General features: G+C 40.5%; 1 protein-coding gene across 3 annotated transcripts in view; it reads left to right on the forward strand.

The window, feature by feature from the left end:
• Positions 1 to 25541, forward strand: part of sh3gl3a (SH3-domain GRB2-like 3a) — a 134935-nt gene that overhangs the window by 91472 nt on the left and 17922 nt on the right. For 2 of the 3 annotated variants that reach the window (XM_072564784.1, XM_072564785.1), the window contains exons 2-5: positions 9424 to 9492; positions 20397 to 20469; positions 23154 to 23297; positions 23705 to 23838. In XM_072564784.1, coding sequence (XP_072420885.1) covers positions 9424 to 9492; positions 20397 to 20469; positions 23154 to 23297; positions 23705 to 23838 — 420 coding nt within the window. The remainder of the gene's footprint in view (positions 1 to 9423; positions 9493 to 20396; positions 20470 to 23153; positions 23298 to 23704; positions 23839 to 25541) is intronic. The other variant, XM_072564786.1, reaches the window with a different exon arrangement.

The raw sequence follows: 25541 nt of genomic DNA on the forward strand, positions 1-25541 counted from the left end.
ATTATATCTTTGTTTATATCACCATTTTATTTTACTTTATGTACCTCGAGGACATCAGATTTACACAAGTTTAAGACTTGTTCTAAGCATAAAATCCATTTGCTAATATTATCGTGGTTGCATTAAACTAATGAAATATTATTTTGTATCTTCTTCTTTCCTTGAAGAGAATAGCATAAAGCAGTGAAAGGATTTATTGACTGATTATAAGTCTGACAGACTGTAATGTGAATGGTCTTTCCACCTTTATAAGAAGCTGATTATCACAATTTGGTCTAATTTATGATTGAGGGTTTTATGCACTCCAACAGTAATAATATCAGCTATGTGCACCAGATGCAAAAGTTCCACTGGATGCTAATCAAATTCAACCTCTACATACCAGGATGGTGAGGAGCATGGTTCAAGCCCTGCTTGTTTCTTCAGAATGAATTCAGATAATTGCCAGTGGACCAAAGGCTTGGGCAATAAACCTCAGTTATTTATCCGGCTATCTGTACGGGAATCTTGACTTGATATGCAGTTTCAGCAGCAATCAAATTCATTGTAGCTGCAGAGTGTTTTCTCTAGAACAGTCTCAAGAAAAAGCCCCAACCTGCTCAGACACTTAACACCATAGACTAACCCTTTCTGGACTTGATAGAAATAAATTAGTCACAAGTTTCTTCCATTCATTTCGGATTGGTCTTTATCTATCATCCAGTATTCAGTACTGACATCACTAACATTATCAATCATCTTTCATTAAATATTGCATACTGTTAACTTGACTCATGGCTACATTGGTTCAATACACACCAAAGAATGAATCAATGTTTCAATTTCCACATTTTAGATCTACAAACTCAAAAATAAATTTTGTTTACTTTGAATTTGAGTATACGATCATTTTGATTCAAAACAGCTGATCTCCTTCCTTGACATAAGATTATGCTAATACTAATTTCTGTTCTGACCTCTTCATAAAAACTTGCAAGCATCCTTCAGTTCTCCTCTGCTAGTCAGTAGGATTGTGGTTGATCTAATTGTTGTCTCAGCTCCACTTCCTCCTCAGCCTCCTCTAGCCCTTGACTACCTTGTCTGTCTATTTAACTATGCAATGAACAAATTCATCGTCCAGCCTCCACTACTTTCTGGGAATGAGAATTCCACAGGCTAACAACCCTATAAGTTTCATTTCTCTGAACTCCAATGCATGAAGGCCAATATTTCAAACTTTTTTTCAAATGCTGCCTTTGTTCCATTTCATTCAATGCTATATTGACACTTACATAATGTATTTTCATTTTTCAAGATGGTTTTGCCATCTTTAAATAACACTCTGGGTACAGCTCAGATCCCACAGCTCCCAGTCTGCATTCCAATGTATGTAGCTCTGCATCAATAAGACCAAAGCATTAAAATGTAACTACTCAAATATGTTTATCAGTTTCGCTTCACCAAGTGAAATGCTCAAAGACTCTCCAAAGTCTACTTGATTCTCTCTTCAATCCAAATTTTCTTGTTTCACAGTTTTATTTTGCAATAAGATAATATATACCATTTTAGCTACTTAACTAAAGCACTGAGCACAACTGAAGAAGTGCATTGATAACTTATAACATTTGCTACCAGAAAAACATAAGTTCCTCATGACCTGTCAGTGTTCACTAGAATGTTGAATTTGGGAATCCTGCTTTTCCATCTCCCACTTTCACTGTCAGTCCTTTTTTAAAAAAAGAGTTTGTGCATCTTTGAAGGGAAAAGTACTCATCAAAGATCACTGCACTATGGAGCTCAGGATCACAGAATGAAGGCTGGAAACTAACCAACAGCAGAAATATTAAAACTTCTCACTAGTCATTTTTATATGGTATATAAAAGTTCTGTCTTTTCCTCAAGAACAATTTTTTTTGGACTTGAAGAATCAGACTGGTTTCTCAACCCAATAATTCTATTATTAAAATTTACTGCACTGGATAAATGAACACATTGTTCACTTAAGCAACCAAGATTTCAGTTTGTTTGGAATGTACCAGATGTTGTCCAGATGCGCAGGGAAAACACTTAATATGGAATTTTGGTAAGAACACGTTCGCATACTGTGAGTATTTACAAACATATGGAGCGTGAATAGGCCATTAGGGCCAGATGCAGAGGGATCTGGGCGTATTTGTGCTTGTATCAAAGAAAACTAATATGCAGGTAGACCAGGTAATAAGGTAAATGGAATTTTGGCATTTATTGCCAAAAGAAATAGAGTATACGATGGACCAGGCCAGACCCCTCAAGCTATTTTAAGAAGGTAGTCTCTATCCTAACTTTTTCTTATTTTCCAAGGCCGATGTGAAGGGGATATTCCTGGTGTGATACAGCTGGTCAAACCCCTCGGCTTTAAGCAAAACAGAATTTATTTAAATACTACAGTTGAAACACGATCAAAGGAAAACAAAATTTAGAATAACTTAACTATTAGAAAACTTAACCGACCCAATACAGCAACTTAACTAAGGAGCTGTTCCAATCCAGTAACATCCCATAAATGCACCCTTTATAAAAAGGTAAATTGAAACACAGTTTTTCTCAGGCAGGAGGGAAATCTCCAAAGAGATTTCAGAGGGGAAAATCAGTCAGGAAATATTGCTGAAGTTACAACCTTCCCTGGACTTCAGCATCTAGTGACTGCCACAGCTAATCAAATCTTCAAAAAGAAATCCTGAACTGGGAGTCTTGGCCATACTCCTGCCATTGTTAAACTAGACAACTCAGCACCTCTGCTTTTATAACCTCTCTTCAAAAAAGCCAAGAACAAACTAACTTTTTTAAAGTGACAGCATTGTCACAAGTATAAAAGTAGGTAAATGTTACAGTAACTGTAAAAGGCATTTGTGAGAGCATACCTGGAGTAGCATGTACAAGTTTGGTCCCCTTACTTGAGGAGACATGCAGTCGCGTTGGAGGCAGTTCAGAGAAGGTTCACAAGATTGATTCCTAAGATGAGGAGTTTGTCTTACGAGGAGTTTGTGTTATGAAGAGAGATTGAGCAATTTAGAGCAAAATTCTTTGGAATTTAGAGGGGAGATTTAATGGAGGTGTATAGGATACCAAAGGGAATTGAAAAGGTTAAAAGTGGAAAGGATGTTTCCTCATGGATGGGACAATCTAGAATGTTTTTAGGATAAGGGGCAGTAGATTTGAAACAGAAGTAGGGAGAAATTACTTCTCTTAAAAGGTTATGAATCTGTGGAATTCACTATCCTGGAGTGTGGTGGATGAATGTAGAGTAAGTTTTAAGGAGGAGACAGGCAGATTTTTAATTAGTCATGGGCTGAAAGTTTGGGGAGAGCAGGCAGAAAAATGCATTTGAGGCCAGGATGGGATCAGCCATGATTGTATGAAATGGCAGAGCAGTTTCGAGGGGGGTGAATGTTTCACTCCTCCGAGTTCTTATATTTTTATTGTCTCCTTGTGCTTGTTTCATCATTCAATGCCTGACCCGATTGTATTCTCATTCTTATTTCTGCCTCCCCTGATAACTTTTCACCCTTTGCTAAACAAAAATCTATCTTCCCTGCTTTAAAAATAGTTATTAAAAATATTTTAATATTTATTTAAAATCTCTGCTTCCATCATCTTTTCAGGAAGAAAGTTCCAAAACCTCATGGCCCTCTGAAAGAGAAAAAATGCTTAATCCATGCTTTATGTGTAGGCCCCCCTGAATTTTAAATGACCTCCTAGTTCTAGATTCTCCAATAAGGAAAAACTTCTATCCTGTCAGGGCCCCGTCAGGATTTATATGTTTCAATCAAGTGGCATCGTGCATTTTTAAACTCCTACAGGTTACAAGCCGAGTTGCTCCAACTTCTCCTCATTTGACAGCTAGCCCATTCCAGGTGTTCCTGTGGAAAACAGTGTTTGAACTTTGACCTAATCATTTACATCCTTCCAATACTGTGCATATTACCCGAGATGTGATCTCAACACTGCTCTGTAGAATAATGTAGAACCTCCTTCCTTTTATCAAAAGAGAAAATGATGGATAATCTCAGCAGGTCTGGCAGCATCTGTAAGGAGAGAAAAGAGCTGACGTTTCGAGTCTAACTGACCCTTTGTCAAAGCTCCTTCCTTTTATATTCAGTTCTCCTTGCAACAAATGACAACATTCTATTAACTTTTCTAAATACTGACCCTACCTTTTGCATTTATGCACTATGACACTCAGATCCCTCTGCTGGTCAACCTGATACAAGAAGACTATTGTTGCATTATTGCATTGTAAAAGCTGGAAACAAGAGGAATACAGAACTGAGAGATTATGTTCAAAAGGAAAGCTAAAACAGACAGAAGAGTTAAGGATTAGCTCAATTAGGATCGTTAAAATTTTGAAGGAACTTCGAGGAAATGTGAAGATGTTTCCACCTGTGTGGTGAGTCAATAATTATGGGCAATAAATAAATCCAATTAATAAAGACAGAAAGACTTTAGGAGAGCCTAATTTACTTCGAGATTTTAGAACGTGTTGCCACTCATTGTGCTTGAGGTGAATAAGACTTGGGGAAAGCTAAGTAAATGCATGAGGGAGAAAGGAATAGGAACACAAGTAGGCCATTCCACCCCAAAAGCCTGTTCTGTCATTCAGTGAGGTCATGGCTTTGGCCCATATCTCTTAATGCATTTATTTATCAAAAATATATATATCTCAGATTTAAAATTAACAACTGATCCAGTGTCTACTGTTATTTGTGAAAGAGAGTTTGAAATATCTACCACCTTTTGTATGTCGAAGTGCTTCCTAATATCTCTCTTGAATGGTCTGGTTAGCACTACTGCCTCGCAATGCCAGGCATCCAGGTTCAATTCCAACCTCGGGCAACTATCTCTTTGGTGTTGGCACGTTCTTCCCGTGTCTGTGTGGGCTTCCGTTAGATGCTCCAGTTTCCTCCCACAATCCAAAGAAGTGCAAGTTAGGTGAATTGGCCATGCTAAATTTCCCATAGTGTCCAGGTATGTATAGGTTATGTGCATTAGCCATTTGAAATGCAGGGTTACAGGGATAGCATGGGGGATGGGGCCTGGTGGGATGTTCTTTGGAGGGTCATTGTGAAGTTGTTGGGCCAACTGGCTGTTTCAACATTGGGGGATTCTATGAATCCTCAGACTATGCCTCCCAGTTCTAGAATCTCCACCCAGTGGAAATAGTTTATCTTTACCTTGACTTCTTCTGTCAATATCTTGAAGACTTTGATCAAATCACCTCTTAACCTTCTAAATTATGGAGGAATCAGGCCTAATTTGTATAATCTGTCCTCATAACTTAACCCCTAAAGTCCAGATATCATTCTTTTTAAACCTACGTTGTACTCCATCAAGATTAGAGTGGTGCTGGAAAAGCACAGCAGGTCAGGCAGCATCCGAAGAGCACGAAAATCGACGTTTCAGGCAGGACCCCTTCATCAGGAATGAGGGCCCTCATTCCTCATGAAGGGCTTTTGTCCGAAATGTTGATTTTCCTGCTCCTCGGATGCTGCCTGACCTGCTGTGCTTTTCCAGCACCACTCTAATCTAGACTCTGATCTCCAGCATCTGCAGTACTCACTTTCGCCCTGTACTCCCTCCAAGGCTATTCCTAAAGTGTGGTGTGCGGATCTGCTCATATTCTGCCAAGTGGGGTCTAATGAGGATGTTGTATGGCTGCAGTATAACTTCTACAATTCGTGCTCCAGTCCTCTAAATATAAAGGAAAGCATTCCTTTAGCTTTCTTGATTTTTGTCTGCACCAGTTCATGATATTTTAAATATCTATGCACTGGAACTCCCGAGTCTCTTTGGAAATTCAATGTATTTATCTTCATACCATCTGCAATGTACCCTGATCTATTCTTTCTAGTCCAAAATGAATAACCTCACACTTGCTTACATTGAGTTCCATCTGCCATAGTTTTACCCATCTATTAATAGTCCATCAATATCTCTTTGTAAATTCATGCTATCATCTGCACTGTTGGCAGTGCTGCCCAACTTGGGTCATCAGCAAATGACATTCCTCTGTCCTCTTTTGTCACCTCTTCAAAACCTTCATGAGGTTTGTCAGGCATGGTCTACCTGTCATGAATTCACGCTGACTCTCCCTATTTCACGGGAATTTTTCAAGGTATTCAGCTAATCCATCTTTGATTATAGACTCCAACAGTTTTCCCACCATAGATGTCAGGCTAACAGGTTTACAGTTCCCTGGTTTTTGTCTTTCGTCCTTCTTAAAATTGCACATACAGTTTTCCAATCCAAAGGGACAACTCCTGTATCTAGGGAATTCTGAAAGATTTGAGTTCAAGCATCTACAATGTGCTCCTTTACTTACTTTAATCCACATCGACTTGAAACCATTAGGTCCTGGGTATTTGCCACTCTCTAATTCCATTAATTTCCTCATTATCAACGTTTTAGTCCTGTTAATTTTATTCAGTCCTTGTACCCGATCCGCTATTAATTTCCTAAGGACTTCTGGCCAGCTATCTTCTACTTCCACTGTGAATACTGAGGCAGAGTCAACATGTCTACCATTTCCCCATAGTTATTAACAATATCTTCAAACTTGGATTGGGGATTGCTCCCGACTACCCACTTTCCCTTTATCTCACTATAAAATTTATTTTTATTGATTTTGATGTCCGTTGCAAGATTCCTTTTGATAATCCATTTGAGTGGCTCTTATAAACTAAAACATTATGCAGATAGATGGAATTGAATTAAACTACAGAGAGGCGATGTATTATTGTATTATTGCCAGACCATTAAGCCAAAAACTCAGCTAATGTTCGGGGGACCAAAGTTCAAACCCTGCCACGGCGGATGGTGGAATTTGAATTCAGTGAAGAATCTGAAATTAAGAGCGTAACGATGACCATGAATTCTTTGTTGATTATCCAGAAAAACCCATCTGGTTTACAAATGTCCTTTAGGGAAGGATATCTGCCATCCTTACCTGGTCTGGCCTACATGTGACTCCAGATCCATAGAAATGTGATTGACTCCTAACTACCCCCTGCGGGCCTAACTAGAGACACCCACATCCTGTGATTGAGTTTAAAAGTAAAGAATCAGAAAATCCCTAACGTGCAGAAATAGGCTATTCAGTCCATCAAGTCCACACTGACCTGTCACTCTCTAATTCCATTAATTTCCTCAATGTTTTACTCGTTAATTTTATTCACTCCTTGTACATGATCCACTATTAATTTCCTCAGGACTTCTGGCCAGCTATCTTCCACTTCCACTGTAAATACTGAGGCCAGAAGAGCATCCCACCCACACCCAGCTCCCCTACCCTATCCCTGTAACTCTGCATTTCCCATGGCTATCCCACATAACCTACACATCCCTGGACACTTGGCAATTTAGCACAGTCAATCCACCTAACCTGCATATCTTTGGACTGTGAGAGGAAACCGGAGCACACGGAGGAAACCCACACAGACACAGGGAGAATGTGCAAACACCTGACAGTCTCTTGAGGGTGGAATCGAACCCAGGTTCCCGGCACTATGGAACAGCTGTGCTAACTTGTGTGTAAACACCAGCATCGCCCACTTAGGCTGAATGCCCTAACTTCCATCTGCAAATTCAATGGAATGTATAGTTTTCCATGTATTAACTCCATTTCTGGGGCTTCTTGGGTGCATTTTTCTTAGGAATAGAAATATTTTGCCACCAAGTAGGCATTAACAGAATGACCCACGATCAATGTAAACTCAGTTATTTATCTTCCAGCAGGGAATCTCACTGAAAAGGAACAAGAGTTGTAAATGTGTACAAAACTGTAGCGCATGTAATCTGTATGTCTATTTCAGAAATTGGAAAGTGGTTGGTGGGCGAGCTACCATGAGCAGTATGAGGGCCCCTTAATTTTTCCATTAAGTAGGGGGAGACTAAAATAATTGAAAATAATGGTGAGGCATATTGCATTGATGTATATACTTTCCTTCAGGATGCAGGTTTAAATAGCTGTGATTCTATATTCCATTAACATGGGAAAACAGATTTTTTTTGCATGATATAGGAATTGCCAAGATCAATCATATTAGGTTGACCTATTGAAGACTTTTTAATGTGATCCATCAAACACCATTTTTGTCATAGCTGAAATCTTCATATTACATGATTATTCATTATCATTAACTTGTGCTTTTGCATCTCAGCCTAACATAAATAATTCTAAACATTATGGAACTGCCCTTCTATAATAGAGATGAAATGAAAATACTCCAACATTCAATGTTTTTATTTATGGTTGAAAGGGAGGATGTTATGGTTTTTTGTATGGTTGTGATCTCAACAGATGAGTATTGGACTAGCTTCAGCATCTGTGCTGACCTACGTACAACTGTATGTTAGAGAAAAGCTGCAGTGTTGAAATAATTTGATGAGTTTGTATTGCCAGTTTGCTTTAAATCAAGTGCTGCTTTGGACTCATTTTGATGCTGTGTTCTTGTCCTGACAGGAATATATTACATTTGTCCCGTTGTCCCCTATCCTAACCAATGTCTTCATCTTTGGCTTGTTTTGGATGGCATCAATGTATTTGTTACAGTCATTTCTGAAAGAACAATTACACTACTTTCTACTCATAAAATTGCATCATTGCTTTAATTGTAAGGTTCAGTTTGCTTCACTTGATGACTCAACAATGGACAAGAGATTGAAAATGTGCTGTCTTGGCCTTGTATGAGTTAGAGCTAAAAATGTGTTGCTGGAAAAGCGCAGCAGGTCAGGCAGCATTCTAGGAGGAGGAGAATCGACATTTCGGGCATGAGCCCATCTTCCTGGCGCTTTTCCAGCAACACATTTTCAGCTCTGATCTCCAGCATCTGCAGTCCTCGCTTTCTCCTTGAATGAGTCAGGAGAGAATTCCAAATTGAAATAAAAGAGGGACATTTGTCCCCGATTTGTTGAAGGATGTTAATTCTCAGGGATTTTACAAGATGCCAACTTGGACGAAATTTTGGACTTTATTGAGAAGGGATGCAGACTATAAGCTGTTTGGTGTTACTTAGGCTATTAGTTGACTGTGGAATCCTAATGGTCACGTTGAATAAGATTTATCCAAATAATCCTTCTTCATAGTTGAGAATTTGTAAACATACGAATGTGCATCTTAGCCATGTATGAGATAAAGAACCAAATTGTGAGGGAGGTTTTTGATGACAAAAGAAAATGATTTCAGAAGGTGTTGATGATGAAGGGAGATTTCTCTGCTTCTTCACCCCAAAGACTGAACACTTCAATCATCTAATAGCCACACATAGAACCTGAATAACGTAAATTAGTAGTGGTCTTTTTATTAATAGTGTGATAGAAGTATGTTTGGCTCTTAATTTTATTTGCATCTCGCTTTCAAAACATTTGGGTACTCTATTTTGACTTTATTTTAATATTTTTATTTTGCAGTTTGTTAGTGAGAAAATGGGTGGAGCTGAAGGAACAAAACTAGATGAGGACTTTGTAGAAATGGAACGGGTAAGTAAAGGTGCTTCTGGGTAAGATTTGGAGCAAACGGCAATAGGAACAAAAATTAACCAATCAATGATTGAATGTAGTGAATATGTTTGAAGTATTTTGACTCATTTTTGAAATGAGATTTGAAAAATTGGAGGTTTTAACTAAAGCTGAGAAGGTAATTTGATAGATGTCTTAAAGATTATGAATGTTTATCACAAGGGGAAAAGTGATGGATTTGTTCCACTGTCTGCTGAGATAGTAATAAGTGGGGAAAAATTTAAGATAATCTCACGGGGAGAAGGCCATGTTAAAAATAAAAGCTCAGGTCTTTTCATTACACAGTCAATGGTTAGAGTGTGGAACCACCTAGCACACAATTTGGCTGAACAGTTTCGATAAGTTCTTTAAGAGGGAATTAAACAGTAATTTGAAAATCAAGAATAGTAAAGGACATGAAATTAATTAGTACTTTGGAATTCAATGAGGCAGCTTATGTGGAGAAAGGCACCAGTAACAGGTTGCTGGGCTCTTTTGTTACTGCTACGTTTTGTGGTTAGCTGTATTCACTGTATTCGAGCAGATATAGCAAGACTGTTATAATATTGACTCAAATAGGCTTATTCCAAAACATGGAGTGCCACCTGCTGTCTGATTTATAAAGCATGCCCCTATAATGTAAATACATTTTAAAGAGCAGGTAATCTCAGAAACATTATTTTTGGTGAGAATTTTTTATACTATTTTGAAAGATTCTTTTTACAAAACTTGCAGATCATAATTTATTCCCCAACTGATAAAGGGAAAATACCGGTATGAATTTAAATAGTAAAATATCTCAAAGTACTCACAGAAACATAATCAAATGAAATTTGACAGTAAGTCATGTCAGAGATTTTAAGACATGGTTTAGGACAGAAGGAAAAATAGAGAGACAATCCCTAAACTGAGGTTTTAAGTAGCTGAAGGCATGACCGCAATGTTCGAGGGATGGAAATTGAGAACACTCCAGAATTCTAGGAGTGCTGTATGTTTCCAGATCTCTACCTGCTAGGAGGTCCTATATGAGAATGATCCAGATTAATTGAGCCAATTTTATCCTTATTTCCTCTTAACTATCTGATAAATGTTCACTTGTTTAGCACAGCAGCCCACATTAGACTGGAATTCTTTATCTTTGATATCCACAAAAACCTAAATTCTACTTCTATGCATTGCCATCTAAGTCACTTATGTTGTTAATTAAATTTGCAAATGCTCTGCAGAATAGTTGGGCATTTAACTGGAGCATGCCCAAATGCGTCATTTAATTTCTATTACTGATAGATGCCTGACTTCTAATTTCTATTGCGAGAACATGCATTAACGAAATGTAATTGTTTATCACTTTATAGAGTCATAGAGATATCCAATATAGAAACAGACCCTTCCTTCCAACTTGTCCATGCAGACCAGATATCCTAAACTAATCTAGTCCCATTTGCCAGCATTTGGCCCATAATCCTCTAAACCATTCATGTACCCATCCTGTTGTCTTTTAAATGTTGTAATTGTACCAGCCTCCACCGATTCCTCTGGTAGCTTATTCCATACACGTACCACCGTCTGCGTGAAAAAGGAGTCCCTTTGGTCCCTTTTAAATTTTTTCCCTCTCACCCTAAACCTATGCCTCTAGTTATGAACACCCCCACCCCAGGAAAAATACCTTGTCAATATACCCTATCCATGGCCGTCATGATTTTATAAATCTATATAAGGTCACCCCTCAGCCTCCGAAGCTCAAGGGAAAACAGCCTCAGCCAATTCAGCTTCTCCCTACAGCTCAAATCCTCCAACCCTGCCAACATCCTTGTAAATCTTTTCTGAACTCTTGCAAGTTTTGCAACATCACTCCAATAGGAGGGAGACCAGAATTGCACACACTATTCCAAAAGTGGCCTGACAAATGTTCTGTACAGCCACAACATGACCTCCCAGCTCTTATACTCAATACTCTGACCAATAAAGGAAAGCATACTGAATGCCGCCTTCACTATTCTATCTACCTGAGACTCCACATTCAAGGAACTATGCACCTGCATTCCATGGTCTCTTTGTTCAGCAACACTCCCCAGGATCTTAAGTGTACATGTCCTGCTTTAATTTGCCTTTCCAAAATGCAGCACCTCACATTTATCTAAATTAAACTCTATCTGCCACTCCTCAGCCCATTGGCCTATCTGATCAAGATTCTGTCAGCTTTCAACATTTTTCATCTAAAAATCCTCAGCAAAAGTATTATCAGGAATGCAGAAAACTTACCTGCCAAGGAGTGGCAGATGGAGTTTAATTTAGATAAATGTGAGATGCAGCATTTTGGAAAGGCAAATCAGGGCAGGATTTACACATTTAGGTCCTGGAGAGTGGTGTTGAACAAAGAGACCTTGGGGTGCAGGCTCATAGTTCCTTGAAAGTGGAGTCACAGGTAGATAGGTTGGTAAAGAAGGCATTGGTATGCTTTCCTTTATTGATCAGAACATAGACATAGAGTTGGAAGGTCATGTTGTGGCTGTACAGGGCATTCGTTAAACCACTTTTGGAATATTGTGTGCAATTCTGGTCTCCCTCCTATAGGAAGGATGTTGTGAAACTTGAAAGGGTTCAGAAAAGATTTACAAGGAATTTGCCAGGGTTGGAGAGTTTGAGCCATAGGGAGAGGCTGAATAGGCTGGGGCTGTTTTCCCTTGAGCTTTGGAGGCTGAGGGGTGACCTTATAGACGTTTATAAAATGATGAGGGGCATGGATAGGGTGTATAGACAGGTATTTTCCCTGGGGTTGGGAGTCAAGAACTAGAGGGCATAGGTTTAGGGTGAGAGGGGAAAAAAATTAAAAGGGGCCTAAAGGACAATGTTTTCACACAGAGGGTGGTGCATATATGGGATGAGCTGCGAATGGAAGTGGTGGAGGCTGGTACAATTACAACATTTACAAAGCGCAATGTAACTCAATGGACAAATTCTCACCACTCAATTGGTGGTGAGCTCCTCCCACCCATTAATGCCAATGCTACTGTGCTCAAGAATGTCTTTAAAGCTTTTTATTTGTCCTTTCTTAAGATTTTGAAGCAGAAGTGGATCATTTGACCCTTTGAGTCTGCTCCATCATTCAATGAGATGTTGGCTGATTAGATAATCCGATCTCCACTTGCTTGCTTTTTCCTCAATGTGCTTGATTCCCTCATTGATTAAAGTTTGTCCATCTCAGCCTTGAATATACTTAATGACCCAACCTCAACAGTCCTAAATGATAAAGAATTCCATAGGTAGACGACCGTAAGAGAAAAAAAATCCTCCTCATCCCTATCTTAAATGTATGATCCCTTACTCTGAGATAATGCCCTCTGGTCTACACTCTCCCACAAGGGGAAACAATGCCTCCTCCTCTATCCTCTCCAGCCCCCTCAGAATCTTATGCTTCAATGAGATCACTTCTCATTTTTCTAATTCCAATGAGTACAGGCCCAATCTACTCAACCTCTCTTCATAAAACAGTCCCTTCACCCGTGAGATCAACTTAGTGAAACTTTTCTGGATTGCCTCCAATATCCGTAACCTTTCCTCAGAACAGTAGACCAAACTGTTCACAGTTTTCCAGCTGTGGTCTGATGAGTACCTTGTATAATTTTAGTAAGGCCTCCATATTTTTCTAATCCATTCCTTTTCAAATAAAAGCCAACAGTCCATTTGCCTTCCCCATTAACCACTGAAATCGGATGCTAACTTTTTGAGATTTAACCACAGGACTTTCAGTCCCTCTGTGCTGCAGTTTTTTGCAGTATTTCCAAATGTAGCTCTCTTATTCTCCCCACTAAAGTGCACAGTGTTACATTTCCCATATTATATACCATCTGTTAAGTTTTCACCTACTCACTAAATCTGTAGACACTTCGTGCCATCCTCACCACTTGCCTTCCTACCTATTTTTTTGTGTCATCCACAAACATGTGTAATACATTTCTGTATTATTATTAAACCAGATCTGTCGTATTGCGTGCTTATGTTCCAGTTAAAAACCAGCTCATTAAATAATAAAATATGATCTGTCAGGCCAGATTTCAGTCTTAGATTTGACTTGTCCAGTAATAACATCAGTTGGGATCATGACACCTTCTATTTTTGCCATGTCCAATTGTTGCTCAATTTCCCAAGAAGCTGTTCGCTTTCAGACTAGGAGGTCTGATATCTCTCTGTGACTGCTCCCTTGGGACATTGATCATTTGAGAATTGGGAAAATGGGGCATAAGCAGGGAAGGTGCTTTTCCACCACCTGAACACAATGCCCTGTCCATCAAAGGTGATTGTTGCAAGACTTTTGTGGTACAGGTTCATAGTTCCTTGAAAGTGGAGTCACAGACTGACAGGGTAGTGAAGAAGGCATTTGGTATGCTTGCCTTTATTGGTCAGTACGTTGAATATTGGAATTGGGAAATCATGTTGAGGATGGACAGGACATTGGTTAGGTCACTTTTGAAATTCTGTGTTCAGTGCTGGTCTCCCTGCTTTAAGAAAGTTGTTATGAAACTTGAAAGGGTTCAGAAAAGATTTAATAGGATATTGCCAGGGTTGGATGAAAGGCTGAATTCCCTGGAGCATCGTAGGCTGAGGGATGCCATTATAGAGGTTTATAAAATCATGAGGGGCATGGATAGGGTGAATAACCAAGGTCTTTTCCCAAGGGTATAGGTATCCAAAACTAGAGAGCATAGGTTTAAGGTGAGTGGGGCAAGATATGAAAGTGACCTAAGGGTCAACATTTTCACGTGGAGGGTGATGCAAGTGTGGAATGAGCTGCAACAGAAGCTGGTGGAGGCTGGTACAATTATAACATTTAAAAGGTATCTGGATGGGTATATGAATAGGAAAGGTTTAAAGAATATGGGCCAAAGCTGGCAAATGGGATGAGATTAACTTAGGATATCAGGTGGGCATAGACTGATATGCCCAGTCCTCAGGAGTCTGTTTTCATGCTGTACAACTGTATGACTCTGAGTGCTTCTAGAAAGACACTAGCATTTGTTCAACAGTCCTGTTATTGGATGATGAGATGGAGATATTGCTATTAGAAATATATAGCACCCTAAGAATCACTAGTACCCAAGATCACATTACCACACTCCTGCAGTACAGGAGTGCGGTAATGATAGCTGTACTATACAGAAGGACTTTTCCTGAGCTGCAGTTGTACTTTTTGTCATAGCCATAACTTGTGGAAGGCTGACCTGGGGCAGCTGATCTACTGTTGGATCGTCTTGTCACTGGTGTCCTTTTGAGAAAGGGGCTGCTAAGGTGTTGGAAGCACTCAACATACTCCCAAATCTGTCCTTCAAATATGAGAGGTGGAAAATTCAGATGGCCATCTGGGTTGGGTTGATATGTATTTTTGTTTTGGAAATGTTCACAGACAGGTTGTGTTACTTGCATGCAGAATCGAGGAAGTTGAGTAGCTTGCAAATCTTCCAGAGAGAGCAATCAAGCTGCATTCATCCATAATCTGGAGGTCATGTACATCTGTGCGGGTCAGTTTAATTTTGGTACAGAGGTGACTGAGATTAAAGAATTTTCCATCTAGACTGCAATTTATGTTAATTCCACAGAGCAATTAATCTTGATGAGGAGAATAGTAACTGCCAAGTAGTTTGAAGATCGAGTTGGCTGCTACACTTAACTTCATATCTCCCCATTCAGTAATGACAGTCATATCATCAAGAAACAGGATTGTGATGGAGTTTCTTGGACACCAAATTTTGAGAGGACAATCCACACAGCCTCACAATTAAACCCAATGTTTTGATTCGGTTGATGATTAAATAAGAGTTCCTCATGTTGCACTCATCATTTTTCATGCATTTGTCAGGCAAAAATAACCATGGGTAAGGTTCCTGGTGAAGATCCAAACTCTGTGCCTCTGAGGGAATTTCCTTCACCTCAGAGATTAGGCAATTCAGGAATATGTATGTCAGAATTCTCTCTGCAATGGACAAGACCTGTATCATAATAGATTCCACTGTGTAATTAATCTCTTTTCTTAAAAGTTATAAGTATTGGTATGGGGGAGTTGGATATAGAAGAGTCGTGGTGGGTGAATACAATGTGGGCAAGTTCAAGTACAGCAGGCAAGTTTTAGAATGATGCCAGGTTTGCAAGAGGGTGAAAGGTGAGGGACTGGCCACATCATAAATCATAGAATCCCTACAGTGTGGAATCAGGCGATTCAGCCCACCATGAACGTAGGAGGTACAGTTAGTAAGTTTCCACCTGACACCAAAATTGGAGGTGTGTGGACAGTGAAGAAGGTTACCTCGGATTATAATGGGATCTTAATCATATGTGAGAATGGGCTGAAGAGTGGCAGATGGAGTTTAATTTAGATAAATGTGAAGTGCTGCATTTTGTGAAAACAAATCTTAGCAGGACTTATACACTTAATGGTAATGTCCTAGGGAGTGTTGCTGAACAAAGAGACCTTAGAGTACAGGTTCATCGTTCCTTGAAAGTGGAGTCGCAGGTAGATAGGATAGTGAAGAAGGCGTTTGGTATGCTTTCCGTTATCGGTCAGAGTATTGAGTATAGGTGTTGGGAGGTCATGTGGCTGTACAGGACATTGGTTAGGACACTTTTGGAATATTGTGTGCAAATCTGGTCTCCTTCCTATCAGAAGGATGTTGTGAAACTTAAAAGGGTTTAGAAAAGATTTACAAGGATATTGCCAGGGTTGGAGGATTTGAGCTACAGGGAGAGGCTGAACAGGCTGGGGCTGTTTTCCCTGGAGCATCAAAGACTAAGGGGTGACCTTATAAAGGTTTATAAAATCATGAGGGGCATGGGTAGGGTAAATATACAAGGTCCTTTTCCCTGTTGTGGGGGAGTCCAGAACTAGAGGGCATAGGTTTATGGTGAGAGGGGAAAGATATAAAAGGTACCTAAGGGGCAACTTCTTCATGCAGAGGGTGGTGCATGTATGGAATGAGCTGCCAGAGGAAGTGGTGGAGACTGATACAATTACAACATTTAAAAGGCATCTGGATGGGTATATGAAGAGGAAGGTTTTAGAGGGATATGGGCCAAGTGCTGGCAAATGGGACTAGATTAGGTTAGGATATCTGGTCGACATGGACATGTTGGACCAAAGGGTCTGTTTGCATGCAGTACATCTCTACAACTCTGTGACTGTAAGTTCACACTGACCCTCTGAAGAGTAACCCAACTAGACTCATTCCCCTATGAATGCAAATCCCTAAACACTATGGCCAATTTAGCACAGCCAATTCACCTAATCTACACATTTTTGGATTATGGGAGGAAACTGGAGCACTCAGAAGAAACCCAAGAAGACACGGGGAGAATGTGCAAATTCCACACAGACAGTAACCTGAGGCTGGAATTGAACCAAGGTCCCTAGTGCTGTGAGGTAGCAGTGCTAACCACTGAGCCACCATGCCCCAATCTGTATTCACTGCATGGTTTGGCATCCCAAGATGCTACCTCTTCAATTTATGATTCATGTACTCTCCACGACTTTATCTCTGCATATTTCCTGTGATGGTGTTTTCTGAGCCCTGTTAATTTTTGATTTAGAATTAGAATTCCTACAGTGTGGAAACAGGTCCTTCAGTCCAACAAGTCCACACTGCTCCTCTAAAAAGCAACCCACCCAGACCCATTACTCTAAATTTCCCCTGACTAATGCACCAAACCTATACATCCCTGAACGCTGTGGACAATTTAGCGTGGCCAGTTCACCAAAACTGTGCATTTTTTGGACGATGGAAGGAAACTGGAGCACCCAGAGGAAACCACGCAGACACTTGGCGAATGTGCAAACTCCACACAGATAGTCACCTGAGGCTGGAATTGAACCTGGGTCCCTGACACTGAGGCAGCAGAGCTAACCATGGGGCCACCGTGCCCCAATCTGTATTCAGTGCATGGTTTAACTGGGGTGTTACTGAATTTGACATTAATCTGTGTAGCACAGTTCTAAACCCGTAAGCTTTGAATTTATTTATTGCTTTTCAATGAGTTTTCTACACAATTAGATTTGTATTCCTTATGTAGTGATTGTAATTAGATCAGCCAGCTGGACCTAATAGAATATGAGTTCCCTGATTGGGGCTGTTAATCTGGCCCAATCAGGGAGTCCTGGCTGACAGATTTAAAAAAGGCAGTGTCAGAAATACTGCCACCCTGGTAGTTAAGCAGGAGGCAGCATTAGGAGGTGGAAAAGTCAACATTTCCGGTCTAATCCTTCTTTGGGAGTGGGTGTTAGGGGAGCTTCAGATAAAAAGGGGAGGGGAGGGTTATGTGAGGGGAGATGGACAGGATGGTGGGGTAGGGATAGGTGAACACAGATAGAGGGTATGACCTGGTTGATCAGAATCTGGTTGGTAGCTGGAAGGAAGGGTCAATCAGAGGAGTGGAAGGGAGGGGGAGGGGGAGGGGGAGGGGCTGATAAGGGAGGTTGTTTGAAATTGGAGAACTCAATGTTAGGTCCTCTTGGCTGGAGGCTGCCTCAACAAAAGATGAGATATAATTCTTCTAATTTGCAGACTGATTCGCTGTGGTAACAGAGTAGGCCAAGATTGGTCATGTCAGAAAGGGAGTGGGAATTAAAATGGGTGGTGGCTAGGGAGTCAGATCAGCCCCTGTGGGCCCAGCTGAGATGCTCAGCAAAACGTGCCCTGAGTTTTGTCTCCCCAGTGTAGAGAAGGCCACATTGGGTGCAACGGATACAGTAAACTAGGAGAGGCAGGTGAACCTGTTTCACCTGGAAGTACTGTTTAGGGCCCTGGATGGGGGGTGGGGTGTTGGTGGTGTGCTGGCAGGTTTTGCATCATTTATGGTTGCAGGGGAAGGTACTGGGGAGTTGGGGGGGGGGGGGGGGGGGAGGTGGAGCGGACTGTTGATGGGGAGAATGGTGCAAACCAAGGATTGGTAAAGGGAACAGTCCTTGTGGAAGGCAGAAAGGGGTGGGGCAGGGAAGATATTCTTGGTGGTGGGGTCTAATTGGAGTTGGCGGAAGTCTTTGAGGATGATACTTTGGCTGCAGGAGACTGGTGGGGTGGTAGGTGAGGACAAGGGGGACTCTCTTTATTGCATTTTGGGGGGAGGGGTTTAGAGCAGTGGAGTAGGGGATGGAAGAGGTGTGGTGGAGGGCTGTCAGAGTGACAGAGAGGGGGGAATGCACATCGTTCAAAATAGGTGGATATCTGGGATGCCTGGGAGTGGAATGTCTCCTTATCCAGCAAATGCAGCAGAAGTGGAGGAATGGGAAAGCAGGATAGAGTTCTTGCAGGATACACTGGGAGGATTTGTAGTCCAGATACTTGTGGGACTCTGAGAGTTTATAGTAAATGTCTGTCTGGAGACTGTTGCAAGAAATTGAAATGGAGAGGGCAAGAAAGGGGAGGGAGGTGTCCAAGATGCACCAACTCTGGTAGTTGACTCTGAAGGGGCAATACTAAAGTTAGGTTGTAAGTAAGGGATGACTTGGTGATGAGATACTGGCCTCTAAGGATGTATTTCACTCTATTTTCTGATTTAGATAATATGAAGAAGGAACAGGAGTAAGTGTTGGGCTCCTTGAGCCTAGTCACCATTCAGTGGGATCATGGCGTGATGTGACAATTCTTCTTATCCAATTTTCAGCCCTTTCCCCATAACCTTTGATCTCCCTACTGATCAAGAATCAATCTCAGCCTTAAGTATACACAAGGACTTTGTCCCCAAAGCTCTCTCAGGATTTCCAAAAACACTCAACTCTCTGAGAGAAGAAATTCATCCTCATCTCAGTCTTAAATTCGCTCCCCTTTGTTCTGAGACTATGCTCTCTGTCCCTAGATGCTTCTATGAGGGAAAACATCCTTTCAGCATTTACCCTGCCAAGCTCCTTAAGAATCCTATGTTTCAGTATTTTCTCTTAAAACAGAGGTCCAAAACTGTCTGCATATTCCAGATGTGGTCTCATTAGCATCCTGTACAGTTGCAGCGAGATTTCTTCACTCTTGTACTCCAAGCTTCTTGAAATAAGGCCAACATTCCATTAGCCTTCCTGATTACTTGATGCCCCCTGTATGCTAGCTTCCTGTGCATCATGTACAAATCACCCACCCACACCCCAAATCCCTTCGTGTTGCGGCTTTTGCAGTTTTTCTCCATTTACTTTTGCTACGTAACAATGAAGAAACTTGGCACTTAAAATAATGGATCTAAATATTCTGCTGAGTAGATCAGTCTTTGGTCAAGGTGACAGAACTGTAACTAATTGATGAATGGGCTCACGCCACATTTACAGTCAAGGAAACAGCTCTGATTCCCAAATGATAAATTTCTCAAATGAACATCATTTAGATAAATGCTAACTATAGATTGCATTGATGATGTGGAGCAATGCTAACTCTGGTGGTGCATTCTTGGAGCACTAGCAGTACAGGTACACAATCCTTTATCCGAAATTCCGAAATCCAAAAAGCTCCAAAATCCGAAGGTTTCTCGTGACTTCTTTTTTCTGTATGACAAGGTTATTTGGCATGCGAAAAGGTGACCCAACTCCACACCCACTTGACCCATGTCACTCAGATGTGACGTGGCAGCATGGCCTAGCACTGGCAGGCATCAGTTGTGTCTCAGCACTCATACTAGTTACACGTGGGTCTGTTGTTCGGTTGTTTTTTAATGAAAATGCCATTTATTCAGATGCTTAATATTCCAAATTCTGAAAAACAACTGGCCCCAAGGATTTCTGATAAAGGATTCTGGACCTGTACTTACATTATGAATGCTTAACCACAATATGGAAGAGCTTGATACAAAAGTAGTAATTAAGTGTACTGTATATTGACAAATTTCACTTTCATACAAAATTTGATTTTTTTCTATCCTATGTTAAGAAAATAGAGGCTACAAGCAAAGCCGTGGCAGAGGTTCTGTCTAAAACCACTGAGTACTTGCAGCCAAATCCAGGTATGAAAGGTTTTTTTTTCGTGTTGTTTTCCATTGTGACTTCCTATTTCAGTGCTGCTTGGTGTAAAGAGCACTTTCCTTTAATGCAGGGCTAGGTGGCAGAATGAATTGAGAATTCACAAGCAGAGCAGAATGCTTCAATAGGTAACGTGAGTGGAATCTTGCCAGATGTAATTTAATGTAACAAAAGCTGATTTATTAAATTTTGGATGCAAGTATGGCAGATAGGATTACAATCTAAATGGGTAAGCTTCAGGCACTTATTTACGAACAAAAGGATTTGGGGGTGTAGAAACACATGCCAGTACAAGTAAACCTGCAAGTTTAATACCAAAATAAGATCTTGAGTTTTAATATGAATTGTAATCTATGAAAAGTAACAAAGTTGAACTGCACTCCGACATGGCGTTGGTTAGAACTTACTCAGAATTTCCGGCAGTCATTCTTAGAATATAGTATCCTTGAAGAAAATCCAGTGACCATCTACTAGAATAATACTTTATTTTAAAAATTGAGGCAGTTGCTTGCAGTAAAAATGAATGGCTTCTCGTGGAGAAATCTCAAGAGCAAGTTTATTTTTTTGGAGGGATTTGGGTAGGTACCTGTTCAAAAAGAAGAGAAATATTCACTTGGGCAGCATCAGTCTGAAGAGGAATTGAGAAAAGACATGGAATTGGGCTGAAAATGCTGAAGCTGTCATGGCTGTTACAATACCTTTCATTTGTTTCTGTTAATCGTTTCTCAGATTTGGCCAATATTATTCTGAAACCGTTCACTAACATAAAGAGCTCCAGCATGTTTCCAGGCAATTTACTGTCCCTCCATATGGGGAAACTTTGGTCTGTAAGCAGCACTGACCCACAGCAATATGGCAGGTTAAGGATCTTGATATGTCTCAGATCATGGACACAGACCAGCAGTGCTTTATGCATTCATGCTTTGTGCAGTATGCAGGAAACATACACAGGACAATTACAGATGTATATATGAATGAATATTTCGATTCACCAAACAAGCTGTTGTCATATTCACTCATTTTACACATGTTTTCCCAAACAGCATGAGTTTGAAGAATTTATGGTTAGAATTTTAACTTATTATACAATAGACAACATCAAATCAGCCACCCATTAATTATCTGTCCAATTTCACTTTCCATTGATTTCAGTGGAAAATAAAACCAATATTATGATCAGATCCCAGGCAACCCAAACTTATGCTTCCAACAGGATACCCCATTGCTTCTGGGAGAGGAGGGATGAACTGGCTCCCCTTCTTTATTCATCTGTCCTCTTGATTAGTCACAACAAGGGTAATTTAGAAAATATACCTCTCTTTTCAACACCTTTCTCCCAAACCAACTGAATTTATGTTTTAAAAGGAACCAGTTTGGTATGATTTTCATCAAGGAAGTCTATTAGTTATGAAATAAGAGAACAAATAATAATTCAACACAGAATAGAAATGAGGTGTGATTCCAGCGAAAATACAGATTGTGGAAGACTGAAGATTAGATAGTGAATTTTAGATAGTTGAAGAATTGATTTCAGAATTCTTGGCTTTACAGATTAGTTGAAATTCATGTGTCCTGTTTCCTTCTGACTGTGGCTGGCTAGCAACACTCACGATGAGGTAGTCCTTCTTTTGCCCTGTTTCAATTTGATTAGCAAGCTGGCTTCTAGCACTGAGCAAGAGAAACATTTACCTGTAATGCAGGGGTGACTTGAGATGGATCTTCCACTGTGACCTTCACAACATAATGTGTTCAAATCCAGGTTAGTATACATCAGCCCATTGGCACACTCATCTCTGCTCATGGACACACTTCTTCCATTATCACTCTCAGACAAGGGAAGAACTGGCATTTAACCCCAATTCTTGGATATTCTTGAAAGAAGAAAACCAAACACATGTTTTTCATGCAGACTGCTGCCTTTTCTCCTATCACATTCACAGTTTGAGAAAACTCCCAGGAGATTCCATTCAGTTTGTTGCACATTTATTCCTTTTAACCCCATCTTCTTAAAGCTTCCATCGTACCTTGTCAGGTGTGGCATTCCAGGCTCCCTCTCTCCAACAGCCATGGAATTTACATCTGCAGTCACATTTTGACTGTGTCCCTTTTAAAGGTAGTACATGTTATAATTAGCAATTCAATATATCTGTAAGTACTTCAAGTCAACGTGACACCAAGCATGCTGTATAATGGGCAGAGAATTGAAGATGGTCTCATTTATATAATTGCTTAATATTACCCCCATGCCTTTAAAAAAACAGCTTCTGCTGTCCTTGGGTTTTAAACAAAATGATTTCCTTACATTTAGGAGAACAGTCTATCATTTTGTGACAGTTTGCTTCTGGTAAATACGTAACCCTGGGTAACTCTTCCCACCTTCAGCTGGGGGAACCCTGCCTCTGGTAGTGTTCATCAGAACTTAAGTCATATGCTGAAAAGTCTTCCTACCTTTAATGTAAAACATTCTGAAAATCATACGTGTGTAGCCAGTGGGCAAAACTCCCAATCAAATTTGAGATTTCTGTATTAATTATTAAGCAAAACAAAAGCATCTGAAAGCCCCAGGTTAATTATGGACTTCTGTGCAGTAACTCTACTATATTTAACATTTCACTTTGAAACTTACAGGTTACAGTAATGTCTTTTAAATGATTATGCCATTTTGAAGCCTACAGAGCCAAGTTAGGTATGCTGAATACAATGTCAAAGATCCGAGGACAGGTGAAAACAACAGGTTATCCTCAGCCTGAAGGTCTGTTGGGTGAATGCATGCTCCGAAATGGGAAGGACCTCGGAGATGATTCCAATTTCGGTGGGTTAATCAGTAATGCTCAAAGTAACGTAGAATGCAGATGTCCACTTATTTATTAGTGAAAATTACTGCTCTGTTTGTTTATTAAGGGACACATCAGTAACTTATCAATGTGGCAAAGATTTTAACAAGATTATCTTGCATTTTAGTTTTGGTGAGGTTGTGAACAAAATGGGTGCAATTATTTTATTCAATTTATCAATTTTTAGGTAGAAATAATTTCTTTGTAAATCATTTTTGCATTTATTTATCCAATTGTAATTCAGTGGCAGTGGCTTTACTAATGATTTTAAAAAGCTGAGTGGTAAACTTCCAAAATGATTGAATTTGAAATCTCTGCCAGACATTCCTTTCTGTTGGATTTGCTTTTTGTTTAGATTTCCTGTCTTTCTGTCTGATTTTCTTAGGCCCTGCATTAGTTGATGTCGGTGAAGCACTAAAGCAAATGGCAGAAGTCAAGGACTCCCTTGACATTGATGTAAAACAGAACTTTATCGATCCATTGCAAATTTTACAAGAAAAGGACCTAAAAGAGATTGGGGTACGCTTGCATTCTTCTTTTTTTAAAAATTTTTTATCTTTTAAATGGAATTTGGCTTCACGATCAAAACCATGAGTAATGGCAATACTGTAAGTTGCTGTGTTACTTCTGTTTTATTGAGTGTTGCTTTGATCTACAAAGATAGATTTGCAAGCTTTCACCAGTTATCTGTTGTGCCTTTATTTATTCCACAGTTTAACTAGTCAAATGGGTGGCATGGTGGCACAGTGGTTAGCACTGCTGCCTCACAACGTGAGGAACCCAGGTTTGATTCCACCCTTGGGCAACTGTCTGTATGGAGTTTGCACATCCTCTGTCAGTGTGGGTTTCCTCTGGGTGCTCCAGTTTCCTCCCACAGTCCAAAGGTGTGCAGGTTAGGCGGAGTGGCCATGCTAAATTGTCCGTAGTGTCCAGGGATATGCAGGCTAGAGTGGTGAGCTGTGCGACATGTAGAGTTACAGAGATAGGATAATGAGGGTGGGACTGGGTGGGATGCTATTCGGAGGGTTAGTGTGGTCTCAATGGGTTGAATGGCCGCCTTCCACTGTAGGGGTTCTGTGATATTTCTGACAAGGTCGGGAGGGTAATTTTGACCCAGAAAATGAGTTGACTGAGGTCAGGTGAGATGTTAAAGTGTTAGACTTCTCAAATCCCATGTGCACCCGGCTTACCAGAAGCAGAATGTTGGCCCTCTCACATTTAAGCTGGCACGCAGGTTTAACCCTGGCCAGTTGGGTTTCCCTGGCCTCAGGAATCTCAAGGAAACTAGTAGCAGCTGCAAATGAAGATGCAGGTGAGGAGTTTACCGCTCTCTTTTTGAGCCAAAGGGTACAGGGGTCCTCTGCTATTCACCCTCTCTGAGCCAACCTCCTTTCCTGCTGTCAGGTCTACCTCCTCCACTCTCAGCTCCCCTCCTCTGCTCAACTCAAATCTGACACCCTCTTTGATCCAACCCTGCCCAGCCACGCTCCCATTAACACAGGGTTCCTTACCTACTCCTGCAGCAGCGACTTACACTCCTGTGTAAGTGAGATCCAGGCCTGCCAAGCCAGCTGACTTTCAGGTGGGGATCTTGAAAGGAAATATGGCACTGACCCTGGAATCCAGAAATTCTGGGGGAATCAGACTGCCATCTCCTCACTTACAAAAGCAACTCCCTTCAGTGTCAATCTCTCATGGAGATTTCCGATCACTTACCGGTATCAAGCTTAATATAAAGAAATTAGGGCCAACAGAAAGATGACCAGACAGCAGGAAGATGAATTAATATCTGCCTGTTTTCTTGTTGTGATTTTCCTACATTAACACTCAGATACAATGGCAAAAGAAAGCATTTAATATTGGATTTAGAGTATTTTCTTTTGTTCTATAGTTACCTTTTACTGGGCTTGGGGCTGTAAAACTGATATTCTTTAATTTGCTTGGAATAGAACGAAAGCTGGATGACATCATGTGCTGTTGTGGTGGTGAGCAAGCGTCATAGCTTGCCAATAACTTTGATGGGAAAATCACCGTTTGGCATAAGTGTTCAGGATAAAGATTGACCTCTCCATTGGGGGCATTGGATTGTTTTGTGGCTGCAAATGGCACTCTTCTGCATCTGCCTTTCTGAATAGCAAACAGTAGAATGAAAAGTGAGAGTAAGTTCTATTGAAGCCAAGCAAACAAAGATCCCATGGTTGTTGGATACTTTGAATGCACCC

The sequence above is a fragment of the Chiloscyllium punctatum genome, chromosome 48, assembly GCF_047496795.1.
Source record: "Chiloscyllium punctatum isolate Juve2018m chromosome 48, sChiPun1.3, whole genome shotgun sequence".
Taxonomy (NCBI): Eukaryota; Metazoa; Chordata; class Chondrichthyes; order Orectolobiformes; family Hemiscylliidae; genus Chiloscyllium; species Chiloscyllium punctatum.